The sequence below is a fragment of the Heloderma suspectum genome, chromosome 7 (assembly GCF_057233095.1).
Source record: "Heloderma suspectum isolate Gila_16-S chromosome 7, 16-S_ref, whole genome shotgun sequence".
In the NCBI taxonomy this organism is placed as follows: Eukaryota; Metazoa; Chordata; class Lepidosauria; order Squamata; family Helodermatidae; genus Heloderma; species Heloderma suspectum.
The window spans coordinates 113,126,161-113,146,503 of record NC_139464.1 but is presented as its reverse complement, the minus strand read 5'-3'; the positions used below and the strand labels follow the sequence as shown (position 1 = coordinate 113,146,503).

Here is a 20,343-nt window from a genome sequence, read left to right as displayed (position 1 = left end):
GGAGGGGGAAACAAACGCCCCTGCAAATGGGCCAGGTTGGTCTCCCCCTTAGCTGAATATTATTCCTGGGAAGCAGATGATGCAGCCTCCCAATGGCCCTAGGCCTGCTGGCTGATGGTAGAAGCCAGTATATGCTTCCCTTCTACTCTCCAGTCCCAAGGCAGCTACCAAATATGGGATTGAACAGGCACCATGAAGAAGCAAAATGGGCTGCTTACCTCTTAATTATATGAGCCATCATGTGTGCCATTGCACAATCCATATCCCTACCCTGTTTCTCCCTATAAATTTCTCCCCCGCTTCGTATCTTTAGCAACAGCTGATTAGAAATTATCTTTATCTAGCAGTAAGGCTTAATACTATTAAATGCTTCTAAGAGCATTTGCATGACAAAGAGTCCAGAAGTTCTTTGGAAGAGTGTGGGGTCACATGAGGGGCTTCAAGGAGGAAGGGACATCACCACAAATCATGTTGCTTTTTGCCAGATGGAAGCCTCCACTGGATCAAAGAGCCTTCTGTTAGTGAAGGGTCACCAATTCTCTACTACCCTCTGGTTGCTAGAAATGATTACGTTCTTGAAGCAAGCCTCAACAAGAAGCATACATAATCCTGACATTTCTAAAGTAATAAAGAGCAGGCAGCTTCATGCGAAAGGTCATGTTGTTGTTGTTGTTGAATCATAGTGCACTGAGTGATGTAAGCTAACCTAAATCTATTATGTGATTAGAACAGTTCATTGCAGAATGAGCTTATATCCACAAGGAGAGTGGGCCATATACAAACATGATCTTAGCAGAACATTTAGGACAGAGAGAGACAGATGGGGCTAATTCACACATAACAATAAGCCAGAATGCTGGCTTATCAGGGATGGGCAAGCATGCTGAGGAGATGCTCCCCGATTGCTCCTGCTTGACTCCGCCTGGTTGCGGAGCAGCTAAAGAAACCAGGAATCCTCGTTCATATCCAAACTAGGAACCCTCATTTGATTCTCTCCTGACAAGGCAGAATCTGAAGCCAAGCGTTGTTCTTCACTTCAGTTTCTGTTCGTTAGAGGAGAAACAAGCCAAGGATCCTAGTTTGGGCATAACATTAAATGAACCATGGACTGAGGCTACTTGGCTTGTTCAGCCGGCCCTGCTGACAGAAACCAAGCGAGAGCAATTCACCAGCGCACTTGCTTGTTTCTTAGTGTTACCACTGGTATAGCGTGGCTAACACTCAAAGGGCGGAAGCGCCAGGACTTTTAGATTAGCAGAGACAATGACATCATGTGCCACCCACTCTGCCACCCTGCTTCCCTGTTCCTTCTAAGCATAGCTGTGGCTGGGGAAAGTGGATTTTCCCAGCAAGAAGTGCGTGTATACACATATGTACACCCACACACAGAGATAGACATAAGGATCAACATAGCTGCCTGCATTTTTGGACTGTCCTTGGGCTCATGATTGTCATTATGAGCATCTTCAAAATATACCACTATACCACTGATAGTTACATGTGAACTGGGCCAATGTGTGAGTAGTCACGATGTGTTGTGTAATGGTGCAGTGTGCGTACCATTACACAACACTTCTCACTGAGTTGCACCAATAAGATACCTAGTTAAGAAACTAGAGAAAAATATAAGGAAGAGGAGGTTAATTCAAATTTGGACTGAACGTTCTCTGGCAGTGGTTGAATGTTTTTTGATCCTAGTTGTTGTTGTTTTGTTGTTTTTAATATTCCAGAGTCTGTAAGGTGCTGAATATAAGTCCAAAGTTCTCTCTTTCTAAGTAAGTGTGCCTACGATTGCAGTGTTAAGGTCACATAGATCATGCTGTCAAAACTTGTTTCTGTGGCAAAATGGGGAACTGCTTTTTGAAATATTTATTTATTCATTACATTTCTATACTGCCCCAAAGCCAAAGCTCTCTGGCAGTTTACAAAGGCTTAAACACTAAAGTACAATATGCAAAATGTAAAATATAAAAGCACACCAAGAGAGAGTATGCACAAAGGCAACGTATATCTAAAAGCAACTTTGAGCAATCAGCCAAGCCATAAAACAAATCTAGGATCAATTAAAACTCATCGCATGCGGCCAAATGCCTGGGAAAAGAGAAAAGTCTTGACCTGGCACCGAAAAGATAACAATGTTGGTACCAGGTGTCAATGTTCAGATGTTACTAATGCTCAGATTATATTTATTTCTGGGGTTAGCTATACTGATGGTGGAACTTTATGGTAATTGAGCTTTATTCCTGGGCTGGCATTGGTCCATGGAAGGCCCATAGCCAGGGAGAGGGGGCGGCTAGGGGAGGCCTGCCCTCCTAAGTTTCCTCTGCCTCCCTTAATTTGTTACAGGAAAAAACCTTTGTTTTTCTTCTTCTTAAAATTACAGATGCTATTATTTTGGGGCAGTGCCACAGTCGAATCTGCCTACTATGAAAAGTCAAGTGACAAAGGGACAGGGGCAGAGATTAGTATACAGGGAAGGAAGATTGACAGTCCTGGTTAATTTGTTCTTACGTATCTAAATTCACCAATCAGGGATTCAGAAGTTAGGCAGAATTTTCTTACCTCACCAATGAGGTAGCAGACAAATACCTACTCTGTGGCTATGGTGTCCCCAATTCACCACCGTCATTATTATTATCATGACTTCAAAGAAAACATCTAGCATAAGTTTCTTTGCTGGAAATCAATCTAGAACACCAACTCCTGTCAGAGGCAGTGTGGTGCACTTTTACCAGATGAAGAAAATACTGAATCTGATTCTTAGGCCCACTGCTGCTTTGGAAAGAGAACATACCACTGAAAAGTTAACAATAAACACAACTGATGGTCCTGTAACCATACCAACAGACTAAAGTGACTCTAAACCTGCACAGCCTCATCTTTAATCATATCCAGGGTCTACAACATCTGGCCATACACGGAGGTGCCAATATTCCTGGTTTAAATCATGAGAGTGCCCGGAGTACTCAGTAGAGATGCTGCAATTTGTCTTGTTTATAGAAAATTTTCTATTGCAAACTCTGAGTCGGCATTTGTAAGTTCAGGATACACTGACTGGAAGCCTGCAGCAGAAACAAGCAAAGGGTTTTCCAAGCATGCAAAGTCAGTAGCCCATATACGTAAGTGCAATGGATAATTTTCTGGAACAACACAAAACAAGAATTAATAGGGGAAAGTTTTCAGAAGAAATATGTAGTCAAGTGGTAGAAAATAATAGAAACTATATGAAGTCTATTGCTGAAGTAATGCAATTTTCAGTTGTTAATCAACTGTCAGGTGATTAAGAGTGTGAGCAATTAGGGGTAGATCCAAGTGGGCTCTTTTTACAGTTATTTGCATTTTCTGTGAGAAAAGATAAAAAATAGCAAGAAATTGTGAAAACGATTCCTGCAAATGCTAAGTACTTGAATGAAATATTTCGTGTCTTCATTGCTTTAATCATCAACTCTATTTGGTAATAGTACCTGCAACTGAAGCTGTACCTGAGATGAAGGAATATTTTGACGTACCTTGAACAGTTGTACATACTGTTTAAGAAGGGGCACGTTGCTCAGATTTATAAATGCAGTTCTTTAAAATGCCTGTTGGTTCAACGATAGAGTGGACACTTGGATTCAGTTATGGTTATACAGTCAGATGAAGAATTAATTCTTTCCTCGCTCAAATTAATCAGTGTATCTTTCCCTTGTGAAAAATTTTGGTCATCTAAAAAAACTGAAGCTATTGGATTCCTCGAACAGATCAGTAGTCTTTCTTTTTCCTTTTGTACTGAACTTATACTAAACGTACCGGGTTATGTTAAACCTATAAAATCACTGATAACAGCAGAAGAATCTGGGTATCGAAGCATTATTGAATCTCATTAACAATTGGGAGGTAGCTGCAAAATGATATTGTCTTCAACAACACCTTTGAAGCAGCAAAGAAAGCATGTGAACCTGCTGTCCATGAAGCACCGTCAAAATGTCTTTGTAAACTCCCACAAAAGCTTTCTGACAGTATTGTTGAAGGTGGTGGAGTTAATTTTGGAAGAAGGAGTAAAAATATACAAAGAGTTCAGAAGGCAGTGTTACTGACCATTGTGCTCATGAACTGGAAAATGGGTTTAAAGGAGAGAGACAATACTGTTATAGTAACAGTTTTCAAGCATTTGCTGGGAATGAAGAATGCACTATGCAAAATACTGAGGCACAGACAACTGTAAAAAGCTAGAAAACTTAAAACCAGAGCTTGAGTTGGCAAAATCCCTTATCAAAGAAAGACTATCACCGGTGCAGTTTGCAGATGAGCTCATAAAATATGGATCTGCATGTTCTGGACTTGGTCTTTTGGTTGAGGAAAGACAAGAAAACTTTTGTTGTAAACTATAAGAATACTCCTGTTGTAGTGTATTCTTGATTTTCTGCTAGTGGGTTATCCTTGGGTTTTTTTTATCTTGTTTGCTAATCGGTGGCAAGAAAAGTAACAATTGTTGAAGTTGCTTAGTGAAATTTTTCGAGTGTACATACATTGTAGTACAGTTGCAAAATTAAGGGTTAAATTAAAATAGTTTACAGTTTTGTCTTTAAAATGCTGAAAAACAGTTGCTAAACAGTTGCTGGGGGACTTGGGCAAGTGGGGATTCTTAGCAGGGCATCCCGAAGGGTCTGGGCAACCCTTTGAACCCTGGGGTTAACCCTACTAAGGGGGTGATCTACACCCTATTTCCTCACCTGTCAACTGTCAAAAGCTGTCAAACCAGACTCTGTACAGTCTATCATTGCCTATTACCTTGTATGTTTGACAGCTGTCAAGGGTCCAGCCAAGGCAAGCCTCTATATTTTGGATAGCTGCAGTTGCGCAACTGCAAATAAGCGGGGGGGGGGAACTTAACAGGGACATTAGCACACATTCCATGGGGCCGAGAAAATTCAGGAAAAAAATTCCCAGCCCTGTTTTTTAGCAAAAAAAGAGAGGAAAATTATTTTATTATTTTTAAAGGGCTTTGACCACGATCAGGATTGTGATTGGAGCAGGGACAGGGGACTTGGTGGCAGACGAGATGGGTTTTGCCACGAAGTCCTCTGTGATTCTGGGCAGAGCTGGCTGGAGGACTGAGGGGGAAGGAAACAACCCACAACAACCCCAATTATCTGTTGGGTACACAAACCATGCACTGTAGGTTGTTTGCAAAATAACCCACAATGCGGAGCTTGTCACCCACGATGGGTTGCCACATCGTGTGAATGCTCCCAATAAGTCACAGCGACTGCCCACTGTGGCCTGAATATTCAAAAGGGTGACTGGCCCACAGCGCAACTTACCATAGCTTAAAGAAGCCATGGTGGGCTGCGGTGATCATGCAAACCTGGTCACTGAGTTCAGTTCAGGCATGCCTAAGGAACAGTTAAATCAGTTGGATTTAAGTCCAGAGTTAAGTTTAAACTATGTGTACAAAGCTCATTGATTCCTGTGAACTAGACATTCTTAGCAGCGGGAGAACAGTATGATATAGTAGGTAGTATTGGATTCGGGATTGAATTCCTGCTCAAAGCTTACTTGGGTGAACTTGGTCCAGTCACTGTTTCTCAGCCCTTCTGAAAGGTTGTTGGGCGGGAACAATGCATACCTCCTGGAATTCTGAGAGATGTTATGAAATTGGGCAGTACATAAATGCCAAAAATAAACAAACAAGTAAATAATTTGGGAAAGCAAGATAAAAAATAAAATAAATAACTTTCTCTAGAGTATGCCCGCTTTGTTCACTTGAGCTAAAACAGTAGACTGTAGTTTCATACTGCCTTTATAGGCAAAGGGCTGGTACAAAGGTTTAGATATCAACCAGCTCTAAGATAATTATGGCAAATAATTTAATGTAATATGCTACATTATATTTTGTTTATTTCGTCTTTTATGACAATAGTTCTGTGATTCTAAATCTGTTCTGAGTTTATCTCTCTTCCAGATGTACTATCTGATCAAAACAATATTTCATTTCCTTAATTTATTATCAAGACACCATTTCCTACCGCAGCCCAAGCTTCTACTATGAAATATCCAACACAGTTTCGGTAGGTGGTATTTTATCCTGTTCTTCCATGAAAACATAGATGAAATATTAAGCTCTTTATGGCAATGAGTGAAAACCAAATAGATATATTTTGACTAAGAATCCAAACTTGGATTTGGTGAATGTTTGATAACTTTGGATTCATCGACCATCAGTTTGCTGATTTACCTGCTCTATGAATTTTGTAGTTCTGCAATAGCAGGTTTCCTCTCTAGGTGTGTGATACCTGCAGAAAATGGCTACCAATTATCAAGTTGTAATAGCCATGTCCATTGCTCATTGTTCCCCAGGATTGTCCACATACAAGACATTCAATTTTTGTTCAACTCCTCCTGTTCCCAATGCTTCTCTACCTCATCTGTGTTTGAAGTAAAGATAGGGTATGGTATATAGTAAATACTCAACAGCTCAATCCTTTTTATGTCTACTCAGAAGTTGTGCTCAGTGGGGCTTACTACTCATTAAGTGTGTTTAGGATCACATCCTAAATAGCTTATTTTGTGTAGATATGCCTCTCTGCTTCAGATATTTATATAGCAGGGTTTCTGCCACAAGTGACATACAATAAAACACTATAAAATTCAAATGTAGCCCTGTATTATTGTGTATGTACGTTTCTCCTTTTTTTTAGTATGTGGTTTGCTTCTGTGTATTTCTGGAGCCCTAGAAATATTTATGCTGCTATTCTCAAGAAGCCAACTAAACCAAGCTTGGTGTTGTCTTCCTGGAAAACAAATACCTTCACATTACCCTAGATTTCAAACGTTCTACATTCAAGGAACCCTTCCTGCCAAGGACCCTTTGCATGTTCTCTATAGAACTCCTCTGTGTTGCATGAGACTTTAAGGCAGAGGTGCAGAACCTCTATGAACTTGAGCACGCTCCGGGAGAGAGCAGAGGACAGGAAGGCCTGGCATGCTGTGGTCCATGGGGTCACAAAGAGTCGGACACGACTTAACGATGAACAACAAAGCAGAACCTCATTCCACCCAAGGGCCGCATTCCATTTCAGAGATGCATTTGGGGGCTGCATTCCAGTGGTGGGCAGGACTGAAGGCAAAAGGGGGTGGGGGCCAAAATACCAGCCTATGTTCTTAAAGCCCTTACTACCAGTCACTAAGCCTTAGGAGAGGCATTTCAACGTTTCAGTATGGGGAAAAAACAATGTAAAAGCCAGAAAACCACCAAACAATTGGTGGTTAGGGAGGAAGGAGGCATGGCCACCTGGAGAAGCCTGGGGAGCCAGATTCGGCCCCTGGGCCTGAAGTCCTACACTCCTGCTTTAGGGCGTGCTGTAGGTTACATAATAGATCATGTGACGCGTGACTGTTAATTGATGGAAAGATTGGTAGCGGTGGGAAATCTGCCTTTTAGGGAATCTTGTCTGCTCTTTGTTGTTGTCGTTCAGTCGTGTCCGACTCTTCGTGACCCCACGGACCATAGCACGCCAGGCCTTCCTGTCCTGCGCTCTCTCCCGGAGTGTGCTCAAGTCCATATTCATTGCATCGGTGATGCTATCTAGCCATCTCATCCTCTGCCGTCCCCTTCTCCTTTTGCCTTCAGTCTTTCCCAGCATCAGGGTCTTTTCCAGTGACTTTTCTCTTCACATTAGATGGCCAAAATATTTGAGCTTCAGCTTCAGTCTCTGTCCTTCCAATGAGCACTCAGGGTTGATTTCCTTTAGGATTGACTGATTTGACCTCCTTGCAGTCCAGGGGACTCGTAAGTGTCTTCTCCAGCACCACAGTTCGAAGGCATCAATTCTTCGGCGTTCAGCCTTCCTTATAGTCCAGCTCTCACAGCCATACGTTGCTACTGGGAAAACCATAGCTTTGATTAGACGGACCTTTGTCGGCAAGGTGATGTCTCTGCTTCTTACTATGCTGTCTAGGTTTGCCACAGCTTTCCTCCCAAGGAGCAAGCGTCTTTTAATTTCATGGCTACAGTCACCGTCTGCAGTGATCTTGGAGCCCGTGATCTTCGTTTTTTTAATGTTGAGTTTCAAGCCAGCTTTTGCACTCTCCACTTTCACCCTCAACAAGAGGCTCTTTAGATCCTCTTTGCTTTCTGCCACTAGGGTGGTATCGTCTGCGTATCTGAGGTTGTTGATAATTTTCCCGGCAATCTTAATTCCGACCTGTGATTCATCCAACCCGGCGTTTAATAAGTTAAATAAGCAGGGTGACAATATGCAGCCTTGTCGTACTCCTTTCCCAATTTTGAACCAATCGGTTGTTCCATGTCTGGTTCTTACTGTTGCTTCTTGGCCCTCGTACAGGTTTCTCAGGAGACAGGTAAGGTGGTCTGGTACTCCCATCTCTTTAAGAATTTGCCAGAGTTTGTTGTGATCCACACAATCAAAGGCTTTAGCGTAGTCAGTGAAGCAGAAATAGATGTTTTTCTGGAATTCTCTTGCTTTCTCCATGATCCAGCGAATGTTGGCGATTTGATCTCTAGTTCCTCTGCCTCTTCGGAACCCAGCTTGTACTTCCGGTAGTTCTTGGTTCACATGCTGCTGAAGCCTAGCTTGTAGGATTTTGAGCATAACCTTGCTGGCATGTGAAATGAGCGCAACTGTATGGTAGTTTGAACACTCTCTGGCGTTGCCCTTCTTTGGAATTGGGATGTAAACTGACCTTTTCCAGTCTTGTGGCCACTGTTGAGTGTTCCAAATTTGTTGGCATATTGAGTGCAGCACTTTAACAGCATCCTCTTTTAGGATTTTAAATAGCTCAGCTGGAATACTGTCATCTCCGCTAGCTTTGTTGTTACTAATGCTTCCTAAGGCCCACTTGATTTCACTCTCTAGGATGTCCGGCTCAAGTTCAGTGACCACACTATCTGGCTATCAGGGATATTCAGATCCTTCCCGTATAGTTCTTCTGTGTATTTTTTCCACCTCTTCTTAATCTCATCTGCTTCTGTTAGGTCCCTGCCTTCTTTGTCCTTTATCATGCCCATCTTTGCACAAAACGTTCCCTTGATACCTCTGATTTTCTTGAAGAGATCTCTAGTCTTTCCCATTCTATTGTTTTCCTCGATTTCTTTGCATTGTTCATTTAAGAAGGCCTTCTTGTCTCTCCTTGCTATTCTCTGGAACTCTGCATTCAGTTGGATATATCTTCCCCTTTCTCCCTTGCTTTTCGCTTCCCTTCTTTCGTGAGCTACTTGTAAAGCCTCATCAGACAGCCACTTTGCTTTCTTGCATTTCTTTTCCTTTGGGATGGATTGAGTTGCTGCCTCCTGAACAATGTTACAGACCTCCATCCATAGTTCCTCAGGCACTCTGTCTATCAGGTCTAATCCCTTAAATCTATTCCTCACCTCCACTGTATATTCATCAGGGATATGATTTAGGTCATACCTGAATGGTTTAATGGTTTTCCCTATGTTCTTCAATTTCAGCCGAAATTTTGCAAGAAGCAGCTCATGATCTGAGCCACAGTCAGCTCCAGGTCTTGTTTTTAATGACTGTATAGAGCTTCTCCATCTTTGGCTGCAAAGGACATAATCCATCTGATTTCGATATTGACCATCTGGTGATATCCACATGTAGAGTCGCCTCTTGTGCTGTTGGAAAAGAGTGTTTGCTATGGTCAGCGTGTTCTCTTGGCAAAACTCTATTAGCCTTTGTCCTGCTTCATTTTGTACACCAAGGCCATGCTTGCCTGTTATCTCGGTGATTTCTTGACTTCCTACTTTAGCATTCCAATCCCCTATGATGAAAAGGACATCTTTTTTTGGTGTTAGTTCTAGAATGTGTTGTAGGTCTTCATAGAACTGATCAATCTCAGCTTCTTTGGCCTCAGTGGTTGGGGCATAGACTTGAATTACTGTGATGTTGAATGGTTTGGCTTGGATTCGTACTGAGATCATTCTATCATTTTTGAGATTGTACCCCAGTACTGCTTTTCCCACCCTTTTGTTGACTATGAGTGCTACTCCATTTCTTCTAAGGGATTCTTGCCCACAGTAGTAGATATGATGGTCACCTGAATTAAATTTGCCCGTGCTTGTCCATTTTAGTTCGCTGATTCCCAAGATGTCGATGTTCAGTCTTGCCATCTCATGTTTGACCACCTCCAGCTTACCTTGATTCATTGATCTTACATTCCAGGTTCCGAAACAATATTGTTCTTTACAGCATCAGATTTTCTTTTCACCACCAGACACATCCACAGCTGAGTGTCCTTTTGGCTTTGGCCCAGCCGCTTCACTCTTTCTGGCGCTACTTGGAAATACCCTCTGCTCTTCCCCAGTAGTATATTGGACACCTTCCGACCTGAGGGGCTCATCTTCTGGCGACATATCTTTTAGCCTTGTGATACGTTCCATGGGGTTTTCTTGGCAAGAATACTGGAGTGGGTTGCCGTTTCCTTCTCCAGTGGACCACATTTTGTCAGAACTCTCTGCCATGACCTGTCCGTTTTGGGTGGCCCTGCACGGCATAGCTTATGGCTTCACTGAGTTACGCAAGCCCCTTCGCCACAACAAGGCAGTGATCCATGAAGGGGTGTCTGCTCTTAGTGTTCATTAAGTCAGGGAGCCCCAGGGTTTCCTGGAACTTTTAAAAAATTGCTGCCAGAGGATTCAAACACAAATGATTTGTTATTTCAAGACAATATTATCAGCAAGATGTTGGAGTACTGCTGAATAAAGTCTTTTTGATATATCAATGATTATGTTTGTGTCAGTATTTACAGTATTTGCAGGAACAATAAGGCTGGTGCTTTGTGTCTTCCTTTTCCCCCTTCATAATCCTAGTGAATTTTTTCTATCTCCACAGTTACACCTTGGATAATAACCTTCTAAGCCCAGAACAAAGGTGTTTCTATGAGGAAAATGGTTACCTAGTCATAAGAAATCTGGTCTCCAGTGAGGACATTGACCGTTTCAGGTAAATACAGGCTGTGTCTTAATCACATAGAGTGGAGGCTGGGCCAGTTTGCACCATCGGTACAGCCCACGTGACTTATTTAAGCCAGGGTAGGTTGCGGCATGTGCCAGTGGCCATTTTGAATATTCAGTCCCCGGGGTGGGTGGGTGTGCCATGGTTTGCTCTGTTGTCTGAACCCAGGCAGCAGGGGTTGTTGGAAGGTGCTGGAGCCTGGCTTTCTGATACACCTTTAGCAACCTGACATAGACAAAGAGCTCAATGAAGCTCTTTATTTTAGCAAATCAAGTTACACAGATCAGCACTTTAGAGAACATGGTACTTAGTTTAATACCTTTATAACCCCACTATAAATCAGGGAGCTTAGGCAACGCTACCAGCATGTTGCTTTGTTCAAGAGACAGTCTCAAGGCTGGAAATCACACATGGTCGGAGATCAAGTCCAGCATATGATTCTAAGTCGGAATCTCATCAGCGTAGATTTCAGGCAGCTACTATTCTAAGAATCACAAATCCAGGCATGGAAGCATTCTGGGCAACTGAAGATGAAGGTACACAATTCTAGGCAAACAGTAGCTCACAATTAGTCCAGGCATTTTAAAGCAAACAAGGATCCAAGGTTCATGACGAGTTCAGGCAAGGAAGTATTCCAGGCAAAGAAAGACGGGGTTCCCAGCACAGGCCGATGTGTCAAGGGCTCCTTGGAGGGCTCTCAGTCTGATCTAGTAGCTAAGTCCAGACACAGACAAAGGGATTCTTTTCAAAGCTTTATTCTTCTTTTATAACTTAACAGCTCTACAGGTAGCAACTAGATCTGAGCAGCCGCATCCCTATGCCCTAAGTTAGAACAGTTGGTCCCCGTTTGAAGGGCAATTACTGGCAGACCCCTGAATATAAGGACTAGGGAGAATCCCTCCCCTTTTCCCTTGGATCCTCTGGACGCAACCGTTCTTTGAGTGCGAACCATTTGGCGCCGCTCTCTGCGTCTACACCGCGCATCCCCCCCAGTCTGCTATCTGTGCTGAGTCACTCCCTGGACTGCTTTCTAAACTAGGAATGTGGGTGGGAGGAAGCTCCGTCAGCTGTTGGTCCTGGGAAAAAAGAAGCGCGCTCCTCTCCCGAAGGAGCGACTGCTCTTCCTCAGCATCAGAACTACTCTGGGATTCTGTGGGCTCAGTGACCACCCTGACACGATGAGCACTTGGTCCAGCACCTGTTACAAGATTCAAACAGGCAAGAACCCGCAGCAGTTCACGTTAAGACCAGGCAAGGAAACAGTTCGGGCAAAGACAGATGACTTTCCTAACGCAGGTTCGCCAGCCTTTGATCCCAGTATCAGTTTCAGGGCAGACAAGAGTCTCAGATTCCTGATAGACACAGGCAGGTTAAAAGTCCCAGCAGTGGAGATATTCCTCCTTAGGGCCTCCCCTATACTAGATCCCAGGAAGGCTAAAAGCCCTAGTTTCAGGATGAGTCCAGGCATTAAAAACGGGTTGAGTCCAAACAAGGAAGTGATCCAGGTATCAGAGGTGTTGTTTCCACCAAAGGCTTTCCAGCCTGTACACCATCTTAAATACAGGGGAGGTGCTGCTAAAGCCCCCGCCCCCGATGATCTATCCTGACAGGGGAAATTACCTATCAGTGGGCACTGTGTTGGAGAGGGCATCTCAGTGTGACACTTCTCAAAGCTTCCTCCTTCTGCCTTGTTCCCACAGAAGATCTCTCAGGTTGTAAATCAGAGTGTTGACTCAAAGCCAATCTGTGTGGCTGAAAGGGGGTCTTGTTCTCCTTCAGCCTGCCATCAGAGGAGAAACCAGGCAGAGCTAAGTTCTCAGGCTTCCCACAAGTGGACTGGGTTCTAACCATCTTGGTCCACTTCTGAATCATGCTCTGGCTCCAAAGTCATAGGGCCACTGTGGCGTTTGGGTTAAGCCCAACAGAGGGGGAAACAACCCTCAAATAATCCTGCAACAAATAATGGGTTATTTGAGGATTGCTTCCCTTTCCCAACAGCCCCGGCTGCCCGGGTTTGGACTACACAGCAAACCATGGCAGCCCCCCACTGGGGGTTGAGTATTCAAAATGGCTGCTGGCATGTGCCACAACCCACCATAGCTTAAATAAATAAATAAGCCACCGTGAGCTGTGGTGATCATGCGAACCCGGATCATTGTCTAAATATATTGGTTGCAATTCTTCGAGGCATGCTCAAGGGCTTGTATGTGGTCCACCCCAAATGGTGCACTGGGTTTGAAACTCTCCCTGGATGTTCAAAAACAGTTGTCATATGACATAATTAAATTTTAATTGATAAATATAGAGAATACAGTGTGTGTCATATGCACTTCTAGATTCTAGCTATTCTCCATAATTTTTCAAAGTAGTGGTATTCATTTTAATTTTTAAGAGCCACAAGACTTGTTTTAATATTGTAGTAAAAACGTCCAGTTGAACTTTCTCTGTTTTAATCCTGTCTTCAGAGATGAGTTTGCAAGGATCTGCAAAAAGGAGGTGAAGGTGCCTGGACTGATGTTGATGAGAGATGTCTCACTTGCCAAATCAGAGTTTATACCAGATGAAAGATCAGTTACAAAAATACAGGATTTCATGGAAAATGAAGAGCTCTTCAGATATTGCAGATTGCCTCAGGTAAAAAAAGAATATCCTGACGACCACAAATATCTGTATTTTTATGATCTCCTGCATGATCTCTTCAAGCTAAATTCATTCTGAGCACATTTGTAACCTTTGTATGTGGTCGACAGATAGCCCGTTCTAGGCATTCTGCGAAGAACATACAGTTCAATCTCACAAAAGTTAAGTGACACTGAGGTAAAACTACTCGATGCCTGAGATGTGAAAACAGCATCGCTTTCCACAGTTTTGAAAAAAGACACAGCTTTTTAAAAAAGAATCCGATCTCTTCCTTCCCCTGGCACAGTTTTCCTTTACTTAAATTGACCCATGGGGAAGGGTGGACTTGCAGGTATCTCTGTGATACCTGTATATTTTCCCCTGCAGGGAAAATAGCTTGGTGGGGTGTGACTTTTAAGTTGGGAAGATAGCACGGGGGGAAGGATTAATCCTTCCTTTAATTCTGCAGTCCTAATCCAAATTTGGCCCCCTGGCAGTTGTTTTTAAATTACATGTAGTTTGATGCTAACATACATTGAGGAATACTCAGAGCTATGACCTAACTTTTGCTGACCGCATGCAAAGTCTAGTGAAAGCAAGCACACAAATACCAAAATGTTTGATTATCACCTTGGTACTAACTGCCATATTAATTTAAATCAACATAGAGCGACTTAAACTTTTTTTATGTTACTGTGATTTAGGAATAGGGGCTCTAGGCAGCTCTATTGCTGAATGTGAGTTATGCCCTCTTGTGTTATTCCCATTCTTTTCAATGGGATATGTGCATGGCAACATTACTGATGGAATGCAACCATAACTTGTTTGTCAGTTATTTACACAGCACAGCAATCTTGCAAAAAAATTTAGAAGCAGGATATAAAACTGCTGCTTCTTCAGCATTGGGCAAGTTCTCATGTCATGTTAAGTCACCCTGAAATTAAGCCATTGTGGGTGGGTGGCTCATGCTTTACCCTGATAGAGGATCACTTGCCTGGCAGCTTCCATGGCTTATTTCTCCCTCAGCTCTTTTCAGTCCTCCTGGACACAGCTGGTACATTTCCCAGATGCCTTTGTGGCAGAAATTCTTGTTTCCTTGTGCCCTGTGTCACCACCCTTTCTGCAATTGGTTGACTTGGGTTGCCAGCTCACAAGGGACCCTCCTCCGCATCAGATTGCCAAAGGGATTTAGGTTTCTGAGCCCTTATGAATGCAGGGATGCGTTCGTAACCATTTGTTTTTATTTTAGTGGTCTTGCGCAAGTGCGCAGGACCACAAGACCACCTGTCTGCTATTGAGCCCAACATAGCCATATCTTGTCAATGTCCTTGTCAATTTCATCCTGTACTTTGGTGCTTTCTGATCAAACCTCCTGCTGCTCCTGCATCAAATTGTAAAGAGGAAATAACTTTCTGAGCCCTTGTGAATGCAGGAATGTGTTCGCACTTTAATTTTGTTTTTCAGGGTCTTGCACAAATGCACAAGGCTGTCTGCGATTAGTCAAACATACTGATATTCCCCTCTTGTCAATGCCTTTGTCAGTTTCATTTCCCATTTCAGTGATTAGTGAACACTTTCTTTTTTTTTAAGGCTGCTTCACTTTCTACTGAAGTAACAACATTCGTCCCTAAAACTCCTTCTCTCCTGCAGCCCCCAGCTGATTTCAGTCCTCCCGCCCTTTGTGCTTGTTGCTTCCCTCCACTGGTCTCTGTTGCAGGCTGTCAGATATACATGAACGGGGACTGAGTGGGTGAAGATATGCATATTTCAAGGCAGACAAGTGACGGAGACAAATCGCTAAAAATACACGAATTTCATGGCAGAAGCAGTAAAACAGAGGGTGAAATTATGCAGAATTCCTAGCAGCGGAATTTCCTTCCTGTGCACTTGTAGAGGACCATTTTTTTTAATGCGAAAACATTCAGGACACTCTCTGGTGTCCTTTCCTCAAGATTTCTATGAAAAAAAATTAACAGTCCATCCTGAAGTGGAGGGCGCTGAGAAGGGATGAGGGAGAACGGTGGCAGCGGTAATGGGATTGTGAGGAGCGGCAGGGGTTTTGTTGTTTTCTCTGAGCAGCTCTCTATTTGTCCCCATCAACCCACAATAAAATCGTCCTGCTGAGTTCAGATGTCACAACAAGCCATCCTGAGAACAAGCCTGAACAAACCTACGATCAGCCATGGGTTCCCAGGGAGGTGTCTTTGCGAAAAACAACCCATGATGGAAAAACCGCTGCGGGTTTGGTCATCATGCAAAGCCACCCTGCAGCCACCCATGATAACAACCCACTGTGACATAGCATGATACGTAAACCAGGACATTGTATATTAGTTGGGTACATCCCCTTGAGCCTTGATGTTTTCATAATATCATTTATTACCCACACAGTATGGTGATTTTAGGTGCTCTTTAACAGGTTTAATAATGTAATCCTATATACACGTACCTGGGGACCTAGTGAATTCCATGCAGCTTACTTCTGAGTAGACATGTATAGGATTGCATTGTAAATATACATCTCATGAGGTCTTTTCTTCACCTTAGATACTGAAATATGTTGAATGCTTCACAGGACCAAACATCATGGCTATGCACATCATGTTGATAAATAAACCTCCAGATCCTGGTAAGGAATATTTGAGCAAATGGGAAATAAAATATTCTGTTCATGCACGCAGGTACCATTCTGTTAAAATATTATTGGATTTGACATTTTTCTTTTTTCCGTTGAAACTTGGAGAGGTAGTTACTGTGATACACGTCCAAATGAAGATGTATGCCATTGGGATATAAGCGTACAGCCCCCACCCCCTCCTGTCGCACCCAGTGATAGAGGCTTTGCATTTTGAGGGATGGAGTTGTATTGGCAAAACTTAATTTCACTGTCCTTTTAATATAATTCCACCAACATGAATTGAATTCCTATCTATGTCTCGTGTACTGTTTTTCCACTTGAAATTAACTGGAGGAGGAAGGGCTTGTTCCAAAATAAAGACTTCCCAGCCACCCCGTTGCTGCAACAGATGGATGTGTACAGCCATCGCCAGCTTAAAATATTTACTTCATTTTGATTAATTCTACGACTAAGCTAACGCAAATAATGTTTGCAGGGAAGAAGACTTCTCGCCACCCAATGCATCAGGATTTGCACTTTTTCTCCTTCCGGCCTGCGGACCGCATTGTTTGTGCCTGGACTGCCATGGAGTGGATTGATCGTAGAAATGGATGCCTGGTTGTTTTGCCAGGAACTCATAAGGAGTCTCTGAAACAGCACGATTATCCTGCATGGGAGGTAATTTTTGTGTGTGCTTCGAGTCAACAGTTTGGGAGGTAGCTGATTACAGTTTTACTAACAGAGTCATGAGGATCATTTCAGTTTTGGTGTATTTAGAATGTATTCTCTAGCTGAATTTAGAGGGAAAATTCTCCACCATCCTGTCACTTTTAGTGATGTCCATATGATAGACTTGGATTCTGTAAAAAATACAGTGGTCAACTGGTTTCACAAATGCTACACTATAAGCAAGCCACCTATTGATCAACATATGAAGGTTGTATAGTTTGTTATGTTTTGTAGGTTGTATTAATAGAAAAATCTAACATCATCGACAACAAATAATATAGAAATAATATTAATAATATATTAATAATAATAGAAAAAATAATATCACACACATATACAATTTCTAGTATAACAGTGTGAATGTCTTAAGGATTGTTGTTCCATTTCATACTGAGAATTCATATACATTATTTATTATTTATTAAAATGATTTGTAAAACTTACAGTTACCAGAGCGGTGTACAGTAAATATGAATATTTTAACCTGGCACTGGGGGGACTGCTCTATCAGCACTAGGTGTTACCTCTAAAGGGAGGCTTTTCCATTATTGGGGTGCCACAGCAGGGAAGACCCTTTCTCCTTATTGTCACATAACATATTGGAGGCATTCAGAGAAGAGACTCGTCTGTAGATCTCTATTTTTTTTTCAGATTACGAACACTGTTATTTGTGTTCTTATAAAGGAACAAAATCCAAAGTCCACGTTATTTTAAAGACATAAATAGAAGCTACTATTTTCTATTTAACTCAAATGTAAGCACTGGGGACATGATCTTGAGTACTGTGTCCAGTTCTGGGCACCGCACTTTAAGAAGGATGCAGACAAACTGGAGAGGGTTCAGAGGAGAGCAACAAAGATGATCAGGGGACTGGAAACAAAGCCCTGTGAAGAGAGACTGAAAGAACTGGGCATGTTTAGCCTTGAGAAGAGAAGGCTGAGGGGAGATATGATAGCACTCTTCAAGTACTTGAAAGGTTGTCACAGAGAGGAAGGCCAGGATCTCTTCTCGATCATCCCAGAGTGCAGGACACGGAATAATGGGCTCAAGTTACAGGAAGCCAGATTCTGGCTGAACATCAGGAAAAACTTCCTGACTGTTAGAGCAATACGACAATGGAACCAATGACCTAGGGAGGTGGTGGGCTCTCCCACACTGGAGGTGTTCCAAGACGAGGCTGGACAGCCATCTGTCAGGGATGCTCTGACTTGGATTCCTGCATTGAGCAGGGGGTTGGACTCGATAGCCTTATAGGCCCCTTCCAACCCTACTATTCTATGATTCTATGATCTTGATCAAGAACCTATCGTAAGGGGTGCTTTGAGACTTTGCCTCCTTCTGTGGACCTGACCTGCCTCATGCCTTGAATTTACATTTCCAAAAAGTGATTAATATTTTTAAAGCAAAGGGAGAAAGTATTGCTTCTAAAAGGACCAGAAGCTCAGCGGCATAGCAGTTTATTCTGTTGCACCAAAAACAACACTCTGGTGCTATTTTAAAGACAAACAAATGTGTTATGTCATAAGCTTTCAAAGACTGGAGTCTCCTTCAGGTATACAAACACATGGGAGGTTGTAAAAAATGAGGTTAGAGGCAAATGAAACTGAGAAAGTACAGACAGTGATAATTAGATGTTGGATGCTAATGGGAAACTCTGTTTCCTAAAGTTCAGTATGAATAAATTATGGTGGCTGAATCAAGGCTTGTTTAATATTGGATTCAGTGCTAAAAGTGATTGGGCCACCAGCTCAAATGGCATTGAAAAATGATTATACAAATTCATGGACAATAGACCTCTCAAAGGCTACAGTAACAAAGCAGAACCTCTTTGTTCAGACGCAGTATACATCTTGGTACCAGATGCATGAAATAAACACTGCAGAGGGTCCATCAGCCTCATCCCCCATGGCTGGTCAGTGTTGGAAACAGAATGTTGGGCTACATGGACTTTGGTCTGATCCAGCTAAGCATTCCTCACATTTGTCATTCAGTTCTGAAGATGTTGGTTTCTGAAGTGAGACTAATACATTTAGGAGTAGGAAGATCATTTTAACATTGATTTTTCCAGGATGGTTCAAACAAGATGTACCATGGAGTGCGTGATTATGATAAAAGTGTTCCCAGAGTTCACCTTACTATGGAGAAAGGAGATACAGTGTTTTTCCATCCTTTACTAATCCATGGGTCTGGCATGAACAAGACTGAAGGGTTTCGGAAGGTAAGATACTAATTCACGCTGCAGGCTGTTCTTAAAAGCCCGCTTCACAAGTCCAGACCCTTCCATGTTTTTAATTAACCCTCGATGTCATCTCTTAATCTTCTTATGTAATATGTTTTGGACAATGACTTGGACTAAGTACTTACATATTTTTAGTTTTAAAGCTGGGATAAAAAACAGTGAAATTTAGGGCTGTGTATCACTTCGGTCTGAGGCCTGAATAACAAGGTGAAGCGGGCTGATTTGGAGATGCCTCGTCTTGCTACAAAGCAGATCAGAACAGCACCAAGGCACCCAAAACCGAAGCGGATCACCTACAAGGTGCCTCAGTCCGCCTTGTATATCCAGACCTCCTCTTATGCGTTCTGAGCAGCCCAGAAAGGCTGTCTCCAGAATGTATCAACTTCTGAAAGATCAGGGGGAGTGGGAGGAGAAGAGGGGGGAGGGGAGAGGAGGTGTTAGCACCAAATGTATCAATTTGAGAGAGATCTGGCCGCCTGGAGGGGCAGAAAACGAGGTGGGGAGGGAAGAGGAGGAGGGAGGGAGCTTTGCTGTAAGTCAGCCTACGTTTGCTCATTGTGAGAGAGGTGGTAAGTGGGGTGCACATACCCGGGGGGTGGGGCGCAAGACAATCCATTGAGGTGTGCAAGCCGCCTGATAATTAAGCAGCCTCCCGTTATCCTGACAAACTGCCATTGTGTGCAGTGATGGTGGTGGCAGCAGGATCGATGGGAGCTGAGAGGGAAGCTCCATGGCATTTATCTCTCCACTCCAGTCCTAGCCTGCCTCTGCTGCGGCCACCAAGAGCGACTGCGCCAGTCTCTGCCAGGCATGGCGGAGGAAGCCTTAACCCTTCCCACTCTCCTTTGGCAGAACGAAGCCGAGAAGAACGCGCGTGCTGTGACAGCTATGTTAGTGTCTCCTCATCCCACCCCACCCTTTTGTAATAGGTTTACTGATCATTCTTGTTGTTTATTCATTTTAACATCCAGAAAATTTCACTTCAGTTGCTTATCTTCCCACACACACATGCACACACCTTTTCAATTCTCTCTCAACCATTAGTTTGCCCTTACTTTCATTCTGTCTAGATATTTATATATATATATATATATATATATATATATATATATGTCTGTCTGTCTATCTATCTATCTATCTATCTATCTATCTCGAGAGAGCTTTCCTCTCCTTGTTTTTTC

At 42.8% G+C, this 20,343-nt stretch overlaps 1 protein-coding gene across 5 annotated transcripts in view; it reads left to right on the top strand.

Annotated features, from left to right (window-relative positions):
* Nucleotides 1-20,343, top strand: part of PHYH (phytanoyl-CoA 2-hydroxylase) — a 44,676-nt gene that overhangs the window by 14,070 nt on the left and 10,263 nt on the right. For 3 of the 5 annotated variants that reach the window (XM_084811635.1, XM_084811636.1, XM_084811639.1), the window contains 6 exons: nucleotides 5,995-6,050; nucleotides 10,836-10,946; nucleotides 13,424-13,592; nucleotides 16,125-16,206; nucleotides 16,691-16,872; nucleotides 18,992-19,141. In XM_084811635.1, coding sequence (XP_084667761.1) covers nucleotides 5,995-6,050; nucleotides 10,836-10,946; nucleotides 13,424-13,592; nucleotides 16,125-16,206; nucleotides 16,691-16,872; nucleotides 18,992-19,141 — 750 coding nt within the window. Of the gene's footprint in view, nucleotides 1-1,730; nucleotides 6,051-10,835; nucleotides 10,947-13,423; nucleotides 13,593-16,124; nucleotides 16,207-16,690; nucleotides 16,873-18,991; nucleotides 19,142-20,343 lie in introns of all 5 variants that reach the window. The other 2 variants (XM_084811638.1, XM_084811637.1) reach the window with 2 other exon arrangements.